Below are 12,678 nucleotides of genomic sequence, written 5' to 3'. Positions count from 1 at the left end.
ATGAAATGTAGGCTTTTTGTGCACTGGAAAAGTAACAAAACAAAAAAAACTCCAAGAAAAAATAATCAAGCAAGGAAACAGTCCTTGTTTACACCTTTGTGTAAATAAATTCAGAATAGCTATACTGTGTATTGAAACTATCATGACCAAGCAATCTCCCAAACACAAAAAAAACATTTTGCTTATAATGTAGATCTATGCAAATGTGGATCACGTACCCTTCATAGCACTCAGTAAAGAAAACAGAACTTTAACCTCATTCTTCATTTCAAACAAATCATCTGGAGCTCTCAATTCAATTTCATTCAGCTTTGCATGGATACTTCAACTTTTACATGATTCTAAGGCTTTTCAATGATATGTTAATCTACCAGTAGTTGAGTAGTGAAGTAAGAGATGAGTAAAGTAATGAACAAAGATTGAGCAAAGTTAACCTGTGCTTGTGATTGCAACACTGGAATCTGTAGTTCTCCTCTGAGTCACTAAATAAGAGGGAGCAACAGGGAATGCTAGGACCTTCAGTGTAAAGTGTGTATCATGTTGATCAAAAAAGGTTTAGGGTTAAATAAGCATAACGATTGCACTTCAGTTCACCGAAATGCAGCGTAGATCAAACCCTCATTGGCATGTGGCCTTAACTTACAGTCTTCAATGACTCATTTCAAGCACGTCTGTTTTGAAAGGTTTTTTGCCACTTTGGAGTGTAACATGCCCAGCTTCTCTACTCTGTAGGCAGTATGTGTCTGTGTGTGTGTGTGTGTGTGTGTGTGTGTGTGTGTGTGTGTGTGTGTGTGTGTCTTTGTGTCCGTCAGGTTGTCTACATGAGTCCACAGCAAGGCTCCTTATTGTTAGACTGGTCCTCCTCAGGGGCTCTGAGTTTCAGCAGCGGAGGATCTCCACTGGCTGGGGTGAAGTACACCTGGCTTGGGGAGGCCACCTCCTCAGGGTTGGGTGTCATTTGGAGCTCTGGCTGGGCCTGAGTGGCTGTCGCCTCAGCCGCTGATACAGAAGGCTCCTCCTCTAAGGAAGGGCGCAGGGGTGGTGGAGGTGCTGGGTACTTATTGAGCTTGGCAGCTGCCCGCTGGCGTTTCAGGTCAGCCAGGGTGTGGTGCGATTTCTCCCGAGTCATACTGTCTGCCCCATCACCGCCCTCTGCAGACCCAGACCCTAACCCGGCTCCAGATGCAGGGCTGAGCTGGTAGGAGGCGCTGCGATCCATGCGACCTCCACCACTCCACAGCTCTCCAGGTACAGAAGAAGCCAGAGAAACAGAGGTCCCTCCATTACCTAGGCTGGACACAATTTTCCTGTCTGCAGACTCCAGTTCCTCTAAACGTGATGTAGCTCCACCGCCAGCAACCTGAAACAAAAGAGGAGCATCAAAGAACACATGTTCGGTTTATCAGCCTCAAGTCTCTGAAAATGTGAGAAAAACAGTAATAACGAGACACTGACTCCACAACACTGAGCTGACTCACCATGGTGGCGTGCTGGTGCAGCTCATTGTCCGTTTGTCTGTCCTCATCGTCATCTTGTGGCTCTGGCTGTCGGCCACGCTCCTGCCACACCATGGCCTCTTTGTGGTGCTCCCGCCGGTACAGACTGGAGCGCTCGTTCACACTGACGCGACGCACCACCTTACTGTACAGACAAACAAGAGAAAAAACAGTAAAGCACTAAGCTGCAAGCTGCTATTTTATGTGCTGGTTTTCACCCTCTGGTTCCACTGGGCTCTCTTTATCCTGGCCTCATGTCCCCGCTCACCCTCTGCTGCCGGTACTAGAGGCTCGTCTTTGCAGTGTACCCTTCTGCCGGTCCTGGCTCTTCATGATGGCATCGTGTTTGTGCTTCAGGTCCGTCAGCTTGGCTCTGACCTCTTCATCCATGCACACATCTGAAAAGGCAGCATCAGCAAAAGTTAGACACTGGAATGTCTGAAAGGAGTGATGCTGACAACAGAGCTATAATTGAGAGACGTCTTACCCAGAGGCGTTTCCTCTAGGACAGACTTGGTGTTTAAACTGGCTCCATGGGCCACCAACAGCTCCACCATTTGAATCTATGGAACAAATACAAACAACCCTATTAAATGGGTCATTTAAGAAAAGTGGAAGGTTCTTGTGCTTTGGTTTGTGTGCAGCACTTACTTGTCCCCAGCAGGAGGCGGCGTGTAGTGGCGTCCAGCCATCAGAGTCCTTCACCTCCACCTGAGCCCTGTGCTCTAGCAACAGCTCCGCCACAGACATGTAGCCGTTTGCAGACGCTATATGGAGCTGGAAGAGACGTTCAACATTGATCATTCAAGTGTTGACCGAGGGAGGTTTTAACTTTCCTTTGACAGAATTTTCTAGAACTGTGCATCCTGGGATCACAAATATGGTTAAAATCCCTGGCTTATAACTTTTATCTTTGGTTTTCTTTTTTTATACAGTATGTGTCCCTCTGTCTCACCAGTGTTGCTCCATTATCGTCCTGAGTGTTTAAGTCTGCTCCATTCTGAACCAGAGTCTGAATGTCAGCCAGCATGGCCGCCTCTTTAGCCCCTCGACATTCATCTATACGGTCCTGAGTTATCCCTACACACAGACACACACATATGAACACATGCACAGGGACAGAGCCAATGATAGCAGTTAGCACACACACAAACAGTGGGAGAATACTTGTTTTAGTTTTGGTTTGGTTATTAGGGAGTGCCACCTTATTTCAAATGTAACAGACAACAATTTCTGACAATTCAATAATTGATTTGACTCGGCTCACTGACCCTGTTCAGCCATAACCATCTCCAGCAGCTCAAGGGTGGCCTCATCCTCACAGAGGTCGTAGGGCATGTTGCCATCTGCATTGACAGCCAGCAGGTCAGCCCCACTAGAAGCATGCATACACACACACACACCCATATGCAAAGACAACTGGATTAGAGTACTAGACAGTGACACACCCTGATGTACTCGGCCGCTCAAGAATATTCATACACTTGCAAAGTGTTTTGAGAATCAAGCTGCAGCCATATTTGCATTGTTTATCTAAACCAGGAACTCTCTCCAAGAAGGCTCTCAGTCTATTTATACTTTGGTCTCGAAAATAATATAAATTCTGCATGAATGGAAGGATAAAGCAACATTCATCCAAATGCCGTTGGGACAAAAGTCCACAATATATCAGCTGATCAATTTCTACATTTAGATTTTTTACTGTTTTGACAGCGGGAGAGACTTTCTACGGTAGGAAGGATGCATAAATGTGGGGCTGACACAGTAAAATTATGAAATTCATGTGAGAACTCACGCCTGAATCAGGAGCTGCACCAGTCCAGTGTGTCCACAGGTGGCAGCAGCGTGCAGCGGTGTCCACAGCTCGCTGTCACAGGCATTCACACAGGCACCAGCATCCAGCAGGCACTGCACTATCTCCACAAAGTCATCAATGCAGCACTGAGAAGACAGGGCAGATGAAAATGTATATACACATATGAATGCAAAGGGAAGAACTAACATACAGGCACAGACAATGATAGAAAACATATACTGCAGACAAACAAGCACAAAGAGAAATGTATAAATCTATGCATGAATATTTATGGCACCTAATATACTGTCTTGTGTAATAGAAAACATTTGCATGCGTGGCCCAGCCTGGTGCTGCGTAAACACTAAGTTTTCCACGGGGAATAGCAGAGTCAACTGCTTTTATAAAGAGTTCTCTGTGCTCACAAATAACCCTCTCATGAATTTATAGTAGCATGTGTGTGTGTTAAGTTATAAAGAGAAATAAACGACATAGAGCAAAACAGGAAGGGCGAGAAAGTGCCCAAGTGAATTGTAAAGGTTTGTCTGTAGCTTTAGATTTGTGTGTTTCAAAGTCCCAACAAACAAAAACACATCTTGGTTTCTTCTAAATCTGACTGTTCAGGAAAGGAATGTAACCCTAAGCAGTTTGCCCTCACTCTCCAAAACACTGGCCCTAAAGCTAAAATGGTGGGAATGAATCAGCGTGTTCATGTAAACTGACTTAAGATAACTTGGTTCAGACAAAATAAAGGCAAACAGTGCTTAGTGAGCTGAGAGCTGGGACCGCACACAACATAAACACACACACACACTGCACAAAAGGTGACCTGCCTTGTTAAGGGCAGTGTTAGTGTAAAACTGTGCAAGTAACCTCATCCCAGCTATTGCAGGGCTGCGCTTGTGTAAGCTGCTGAATGCGTGAGAGTGTGTATGTTTAACTGGCAGACACTTAAATTGCCTAAATGCTGGAAGTAGTGTATGGGGCCTTTTGGTTATGACAACCACATTTGCTTCTGAATCCGAACCCATTACGAGATTATTCCCTCATGTTAGAGAGTTTTGGAGAGCACTGGCGACTTCCACAATAAGGTGTGTGTGTGTGTGTACCTGATGTAGGGCTGTCAGTCCATCCTCGTTGACCAGATCCGGGCTGACGCCACTGTTAAGCAGCTCCCTCACTAGAAGAAGCACAACCATATACACACACAAACACACACGAACAGCATTATGACTGACCACCTGGGCAGAGTCCTTTCCACATAAACAGTATAACACACTTGGCACATATCTGTCTGCCCTAAATAGATAGAAGAAATGATACCCACTCGGCGTGTGCGTGTCTGTGTGTAGGTTAACAATGAACTTAAAATATTTGCCACTATAATTAGCCTTGATCCTACGGCGGTTAATAACGCCATTGAAAACAAAGTGCCTCCACTATTACAATAAACTGTGACGTATCCTGAGTAAATTATGTATGATTCACTTCCTTTGAATCGTGTGTTTTACAGAGCACCATGTCAATACAACACAAAGAAGCCAAATGCAGAGGTCATAGTATCCCCTGACTTTTAGAGTGGGACTGCTTTCACATGTTGGTCAGGGCGGGGAGGCCCTGGATTAGTCTTGTATAGAATAGTCTGAAATCACTTGTCATCCTGTCTTGAGTTCCCTTAAATACTTGTGCTTCACTGATTTACTTCTAATTTAATAAAGAGTAGTGTTAAAGCTCTTCAGTACATACAATTTGGTTCGCTAACATGACTTTTCTCTGCGAGTGTGTGTATTTCTACCAACCCTCCTCCAAGTCATTGCGTGCAGCTGCATCTAGCAGGGTGACGGCGTGGGGGAATGTAATTTTGGTGGTGCGTGTCTTCTTCTTATCCGCTTTGGCTCTTGACCCTCGTGCTGCATCCTTCTCCATCTGCGCCCAAGTCTTCAGCTGCTGAGCGCGGCGCTTCTGGGCGTGCTTCAGGCGTTCGGTGGCACTCAGACGCCCGATTGTGGCCATTTCAGCCAGCAGCTCGCCGTGATCTGCTGCCATGCCACCACAACACTATGAACAGTCACGCCGGCTTTGCTTCTCTATCCCTATTTGTTTCTCTTAGTCCATGAGGATATTAAATATTAAAGTTTCAGGTTTCCAAATTTCTCATATGCCTCCTTTGTGCCTCTTAAAGAGGCCCTTCTGTAAGGTCAAACAGGCCTATGTTGGGGCCTGAGAGAGAGTACAAAAAGATGCTGCAGTTTATCTGTACAAATATCTTTTCATAAAAAAATGAAAACAACTTATGTTGTACAATCAGGTGGCGGATATCTCCATGACTTCAGAAGTAAGCAACACGTAGAATAGTTGCAATGTCTCTTTCCCATCTTTCAGATGATAACTCTTATCGTGCCATGGAAAAAAGGCAAGAGAAAGATGTCCACAATATCATCCAAGCTGTGGATTGTAACCAGATGTCAGTCCTTCCATCCATGTCAGCTGTGGGTAACTTGGCCAATGATCCACTGGGGCAAAGAGAGACAGACAGAGGGGAGAGAGTGCTGGAAAGGAAGAGTCAAACTACTCCCCAGGTTAGATGCTCCACCTCAGCTTCTAATCCAAAGTGGAGATGGTGACTGTGTCCAAGACTTGGATCCAACAAAGGGGCAAGCCTTTGAGAATCCACAGTGAAAATATGGTGGCAGTAAACGACAAATCCAGTGTTGCAGGATTCTCACAAGGCCTACTTTAGTTAATGCAGACAGTGACAGGATTCAAATATCCCGTGGTGGTGAGACGAGACTATTTCAACTTGTCGCTGTTGTTGGTGCACTTTTTGGCAGGTCTTCAGCAGAACAAAGCTGGGTACGAAGGTTTCAACGACATCTTCTGTCTGCAACTGTGGGAAAGGAGAGAGAAGAATACACATGAGTGCTGTGTTTCAGTATAATGTACGCATGCTGCGCTCTTAATCCTGTTATCTTTAACCTCTGAGCACCTTCACCCTACTCCCTCCTCTCCCACTCCTCTCCCGAAGGAAACCTGAGACAGTGGGACACTTTTCATTAATGATTGACACACCCTGCAGCCGACACACACTTCTCTGCCATCTCTATACACATAAAGCAAGACAGAGAGGGATGTTGTGGAAAAGCGGTTAAATAGCTGGTGTGTGACATGTTTCAGTGCGAGTACCAACCCTGGCAACCTCGGTCAGCAAGATCGCTCGCATTACCTTTCGTTGACTTCCCAGGTGAGTTACGTGGTTCACACACACTCTGCTCTCTTCAGGGCTACTCATTTATTATTTAGGCCTGGGCCTGTGAGCGCTGAGAGGAAGGTCAACTAGAGGCACTCAGTGAGATAGAGAGAGTGACTGACAAGACAGTAGTCCTGGGCCACAGAGCCACTGCAGCATGCCGCCAACTACCTGATAGGGTGGGAGGTGGGGAGACCATGGCGCTCCATAAATCAGCTGATTAGACTGGTGGTGATGTAAACAAGACAGCAAGTCAGTACAGTTCCTAGGTACCACTTTTTAATAAAGCTCAGTTTATAAAACAGTTTAACTAATGACTACCATGGTCATCAGATCAGTTATAAACCATTAATAATAGAAACTTTGGAGTTGCCTGGTTGTGAAAATTCCCTCTGGCTGGTGTTTATCCTTTCTGTTTGGTAATAATGCAGTTCTAGTATTAAATGTTTCACACTTTCTAATAACCCATTAGTCTACAGTAATAAATGTTAATAAGTTGTTAATAAATTGATTTTAGTACAGATACTCTTTTCCAGAGTGGTCAATTATGATCTAAACAGATAAGTGTGCTGCTTTAGGAGGGTAAACACCAGGTAAAGGGACTTTTCACAATCCAGCGACCCCAAAACATCTTGTTATTTATGGCTTGTAACTGATGTATACAGCATTAAACATGAATAAAGTTATTAGTTGCAATGTATGAATCCTGACTTAAAATGGTATAAATGGTGACTTGTGATGAAAAGTAGTACTATAAAACGTGCCCTCTGTACATTAATATAAATATATATATATATATATACATATATATATATATGGAGACCAGTCATAGTTTCCATCTGGCCTCTTACCAATCAATAGTTACTCAGACATTTGTCATTTGCTCCTTCCTTCTATTTATAGGACACCTAACCTTTCACCCTTTGTCACAAGCTACAATGTAAGGATTTCCTTAGATTGAGGTAATAGTAGCGTGAATGATGAATGTTAGTTTCATTTATAATGCCAACAATCCATGAGGCGACTTTCTTTAACAAGTCTTCCTCCTACAGGAAAAAGCCACAGTGTCCAAAGTCCATGTTCATGTTAAAAGGTCAACAGGAAACAAACGTGTTATATGCCAAACCCTCGAGGAACAATTAGATCCAGGCCATACAGAGTTAGTAGCCTAACCTGTTTTTGGTCAGTATGTTCAACCACAGCTATGTGGTATTCTAAGTGGCTTTGAAGGGAGAAAGGATTGGAGAAAAAGGGAAAATCCCTGCAGGAACTTAACTGCTGTATTAGTGGGATAATGCCAGACAATCTGAAAGATCAGTGGAATAAAGATCCCAATCTTAAATGTTAGTATTGTGTGACTCACAAATGAAACCAATTACTCACATCAGACTTTATAAGTAAAACAAAAATTTGTTTGATGAGAGTTCATGTCAAAAGCAGTGGTGAGAAATGGCTTCCACACAGGCCAAGGCATAAACAACAAAAACAAAGATTAGATCATGTACATGTTACAATACAGCTACTTAATTCATCTGTTGCTCTTCGCCTTTGTTGATTTTTGCAAACAAGATGCTTCCAAACAAGCGGTGTTCTTTCAGCTTCAATTTGGTGACAGAGCACATCTCAGGGGCAGGAATTTTTTAGATTACCTAACATTGTGACAATGAAGGCTGCCTTCAATGGAAATCTGTAACGTTCTGTTAGAAGTGAATGAGACTTCTGTGCTCCAAATCTAAAATAACATTAATGTATAAAGCAACAGTGTGGGCCACACACAGAGCAGACAACTTATGCGTGTTCAATTGTCTCCATCTATTTTTCTTTTAGCACCAATTACTGATCATGTGATTGTGACAATGAAACTGGTTTACTGTGTCTCCACCCTTACTCAGATACTGGCTCACCTGACTGCAGGATCTGTGCTGACCTGCTCAGCCTCTTACACTGTAAGTGCAGGGTCACAATGTGTTGCACAGACATACCGAATTCCAACTTTTAAATCTAAGATATAAGGTCGAAGAAGCTTAATGGCAATGTTACTACTTCTGTGTAATGTTGGATAAGAGGCTTTTAGTATTCCTTTAAAACAGCAAAACTTTTGTTTACATGTAAACTCACTTCAAGCCCATGTTGAAAGCATCAGGATATTCTAAAGGACAGCAACAACCAACACAGACCTTTTCTATCTGTCAATTGGTCCAAATATCATCTCTCAAACTTACTCTTAGCCTAGATTCATTCACTTGTCTGACAATAATCTCATCAAGAACTTATGCCTGATAACAGGTTAAATGCTATATAGACTTCAAGTGTTTCTTAATGGACAACAATAGACCTCATGGAGGCCGCATCAGCAGGCTAAGCTAGATCATACCTGTTCAAATGCTGGTACATTAGACAAGCGATCAGCTTTGCATTTAATGGGTCATTGGTTAGGGATGTAGCAATAAAAATTATGTTTACTTGTTACATAGCGTGAGATTCAAAAAAGGAAAGGCTGTTATGAGACATGCACACTTGCAAAATCATATTTACAGAGATACTCTCTTTCTCCCACTCATAATACATTTACATGCATAAACACACACATCAGGGCACAGGACAATGTTTCCTGATTAGCTGTCTTGGCCGAGCGAGCCAGACAACTCAAATCTCGGCCAAAGCCAATCAGTGCAGGGTATCGGGGGAATGGAGCTAAGGCAGAGGCTCAGACAGTATGATGCTTACTCTTGAGTCTGGCTAGTCCTGGTACACAAAGATGAAAGGCACATCATGTCCCACCAAGAACACACGTCCAGATAAACACACTTATTTGGTGTCTAGCAGTCAGGTCAACCCAGGCTTAGCAATATTGTCTCTCCTGGAGGATTTTGACCTGCACAGAACCATAAAAAAAAAAAAAAAAACATCACTAGAAGCAAACCAGCTCTGCTTTCTCACACTGTAGTAGAGAGTAATGTTATTTTCTTCCTTGACATGCCTGAAACAGGACTCTACTATGATCTCTATATGAACCTCACACTTCAGATGTGACGGGCTGCAACCCGTTTATTACACAATATTACACACAATATTGTGTATAAAATTAAATGTATCCAAGTCCCAATCCAAATGCTTTCAACAGTCTGTATGGTAATGGTTTCTCTCCCCATAGACCAATAACTGGACTTAAGTGAATAGAAAGGGGTTAAATAATAAGAGGAAGACACAACATCCTTGTAAATCAAACATTGCACAATATCAGTAAAGTACATAGAGTACATAAGAATTTGTGCATGTCATAGAAGACAAGTGTACTTGCTCTCTGGTCAGGATATTTCAAAACTAGGCTGAGGAAGTTCCACAGCGCAGGTGTTTCTAACTCATGTATGTTCCTATTATTAAATGAGCATTAGAGAAATGATGCCAGTGCCTGTTCCATAATAATTAGGCAGCAACTCAAACAAATATATTAAACAAATGTCAAAATGGAAATAACAGGCAATATGCAGAAGATGGAGTTGATGCGGACTACCTAAAGGCAGGCTACAAGTGTCTATCTGTGTAGCTTGTTGTTACACACTCCTGCTGTGCGTAGGAACCTTGTACAAGTGTGTGTCAGTCACCACTCCTCCGTTCTCTCTCCTCTCTGTTTTTTGTCTGTGTAAACCAATACTTAACACAACTGTTTGTATCAAAAGTGCTATGTGTTCTTATTTTAAATTTTACTCTTTCTTAACTATAGCCTTTCAGTCTAGTATATGCTTTAGAGCCAAGAGACAAGTCTGAAAGTAGCCTCCTGGACAGCGTAGTTGAGGGCCATCATTTGGACGTAACTAAACAAAGTAAAAGCCAGGGTGTGGTGAAAAAGAAAAAAAAAAACTTAAAGATCCTCTCAGCAGGAGATTGCTGTCTTGGTCTGACAAACCAGCAGCTCAGCCAGTCTCAGCCTGCTGCCTGGCACTAATCAGCCTACTGTATCTCACTCATCAGCTGCAAACTAGCAGCAGGAGTGAAAGATAAACGGGAGACAACACAATGTCATGTTAAAATATTTTGTTGCTCAGAATCAAAAAGCAAGAGTTCATTTTCTAAATGTGGAATTTTGCCCCAAATATTCAACAAACAAATAGGAGAAATAGCAATTTATACCGACACCGACAACAGCCAAAAAAAAGCTTATTAACAAACTAACTGACCTACCACATATATTTATATGCCCATATATAAAGATAACAAATGGATACTTTGTGTGAAAGTAATTAAATCAATTTAATAGCAAATATGCTGCAAAAATGAACATGGATTTCTCCGTGATTATGATATCTTACCTTATTCATCTGTCTGTATCTTAGCTCTTATCAACAGTCTGTAGGGTAGCAGGCCGGTGAAGAACCTGTGCTCTGCTATCAGTGGATGCAGCGACCTAGGCTAGCATTTCGTTAGTCTCAGTTAGTTTTGTCCCTTATAAAATAAGCCCTGGCACAAATGGGGAATTTGTTCGTGGCTAAACTGTGTAAGAGCCTTGTGATTCTCTGAGTCAGGCAGAGCCCAGACAGACGGGAAAAGACGAGGTGAGATCACCAATATTGTACAAACTCATGGCGTGGCAGCACACGCACACTGAGAAGCACGACTAAACATTTTGTGTGTTTGGAAAAATGTCCCTGCATCAATCTGACATTTGTAGACTTCTGACTTTTTCCACCTAATGACCCAACAGGAAGGGCTGTCTACAGCTGCTGAGGAACATAAACTTTCATTCAACAGCTGGAATGAATAGACCACTATGAATATACACACACACACGAACTGAAGCTCATAGATTCATCAAGCGGGTGGCACCCAAGTGTACAAGCTTGTTACTGAACTTACAAGAACACAACAGAACACACAGCGCTGTGGGTTTCATTCATGGTTTGACATTGCTCAGCTGTTGTGTAGGACCACCAGCCCAGTGTGCTGTTTGATGTGACCCGCAGGACCTTCCCGTTCATTGAAACAAACAATGCTGAGTCAATACAGCTTGATGATTCGGGAATGATCCCGCATGCTATCTGAGCCAATGCCAAGTGACCTCAACTGCCTGCCTGATAATCAGGTTGCTTTTTTCTGTTACTGAGCAACTTAAAGTTAATTTATAAAAAGTAGAGCTGAAACAGTTTGTCGATTAGTTGCTGGTAGGACAAAACAAAACATTTGAAGAGGACACATTGCGCTCTGGGAAACTGCATGTGTATATTGTTTTACTTTTTTCTGACATTTAAAACCAAACTATTAATCAATGAAAATAATCTACACATTAGCTGCAGCCCTTGAAAGGAGGACAACGAGAAGGACTGCAAAATAGAGCAGGAGGGAGGCAAAACGTTGATACAGAATCAACTTTAGGAGAAACACAACCTGAAGTCAAGCTGCGGTGGCCAATCACGTAAGCCGGTGATCAGACCGGAAAACGCCCACGGGAAGAAGAACCTTGTTTACCATGTAGCATTGTAGCATCCCGCTGTTTACCAAGCAACTGCGATGACCTTTCCAGAGCTGTACAACACTGCCATGAGGGAGTACAAAGATGTTAATCGCCGTGCAGTCGGTCTTCAAGCTGGGATTTCTGGTTACTGGACACTCCCACACCGCCGCAAAACCCTGCGCTAATCGCCGCAATGCCTGATTTGGTGTGAATTCAGCCTAAGTCCTGTCATGTGTAATGGTTTGAGCTGCTCCATATAATCACTCAGCAATCTCAGTAATGCCACAGAGGAACCAGAGTAGGGAGAGAGGGAGAGGCCATGGCAAAAAACCTGAAAGAGTGTGCATGGAGTGGTGATGGAGGCAGATTTTCATAATTTGGAGAGGTATATATATAGACACAGGATATGGAATGAGAGGGCAAGAGGATGTGGAGGAAAGAATGTGAAGTAGATAGGGGAGAATATGAGGAGGAGGAGGAGGAAGGATGGGGAGGAGACAGAGAGAATAGCCTACTTTAACTCCTTTGACTGCTCCTAAGCAGGAAGTAGGGTCACATATCATGAAGGCAGGCACAGAGGTGGAGAGAAAAACAGGGATAAAGGATCTTTAAATGGTGACCACAGGATGAGATGATGTATATGACATCCGCCTGCAGAATCTCTCACATTTAAACATGTGCACGTCATGGT

The 12,678-nt window shown here is 43.1% G+C and overlaps 1 protein-coding gene across 1 annotated transcript; it reads right to left on the bottom strand.

Annotated features, from left to right (window-relative positions):
• Positions 1-741: 741 nt before the first annotated feature.
• ppp1r16a (protein phosphatase 1, regulatory subunit 16A) lies at positions 742-5,337 on the bottom strand. Its single transcript, XM_070928365.1, has 10 exons — positions 5,091-5,337; positions 4,401-4,471; positions 3,292-3,437; positions 2,768-2,871; positions 2,452-2,576; positions 2,148-2,273; positions 1,984-2,059; positions 1,765-1,894; positions 1,479-1,641; positions 742-1,360 (listed from the first exon to the last, which is right to left on the bottom strand). The coding sequence occupies exons 1-10, from the start codon at positions 5,335-5,337 to the stop codon at positions 818-820; spliced, it is 1,731 nt and encodes a 576-aa protein (XP_070784466.1). The 3' UTR covers positions 742-817.
• Between the last annotated feature and the right edge of the window lie 7,341 nt (positions 5,338-12,678).

The sequence above is a fragment of the Enoplosus armatus genome, chromosome 21 (genome assembly GCF_043641665.1).
Source record: "Enoplosus armatus isolate fEnoArm2 chromosome 21, fEnoArm2.hap1, whole genome shotgun sequence".
Taxonomy (NCBI): Eukaryota; Metazoa; Chordata; class Actinopteri; order Centrarchiformes; family Enoplosidae; genus Enoplosus; species Enoplosus armatus.
This window is presented reverse-complemented; position numbering and strand designations above follow the sequence as displayed.

Excerpts from the sequence above, each read along its gene's own strand:
- ppp1r16a (XM_070928365.1), bottom strand. The coding sequence starts at position 5,337 with ATGGCAGCAGATCACGGCGAGCTGCTGGCTGAAATGGCCACAATCGGG. Across the intron at positions 2,872-3,291 it reads GTGCAGCTCCTGATTCAGGC|TGGGGCTGACCTGCTGGCTG; the intron begins GTGAGTTCTCAC and ends GCATGCTTCTAG. Across the intron at positions 1,642-1,764 it reads TCTAGTACCGGCAGCAGAGG|TAAGGTGGTGCGTCGCGTCA; the intron begins GTGAGCGGGGAC and ends TTGTCTGTACAG.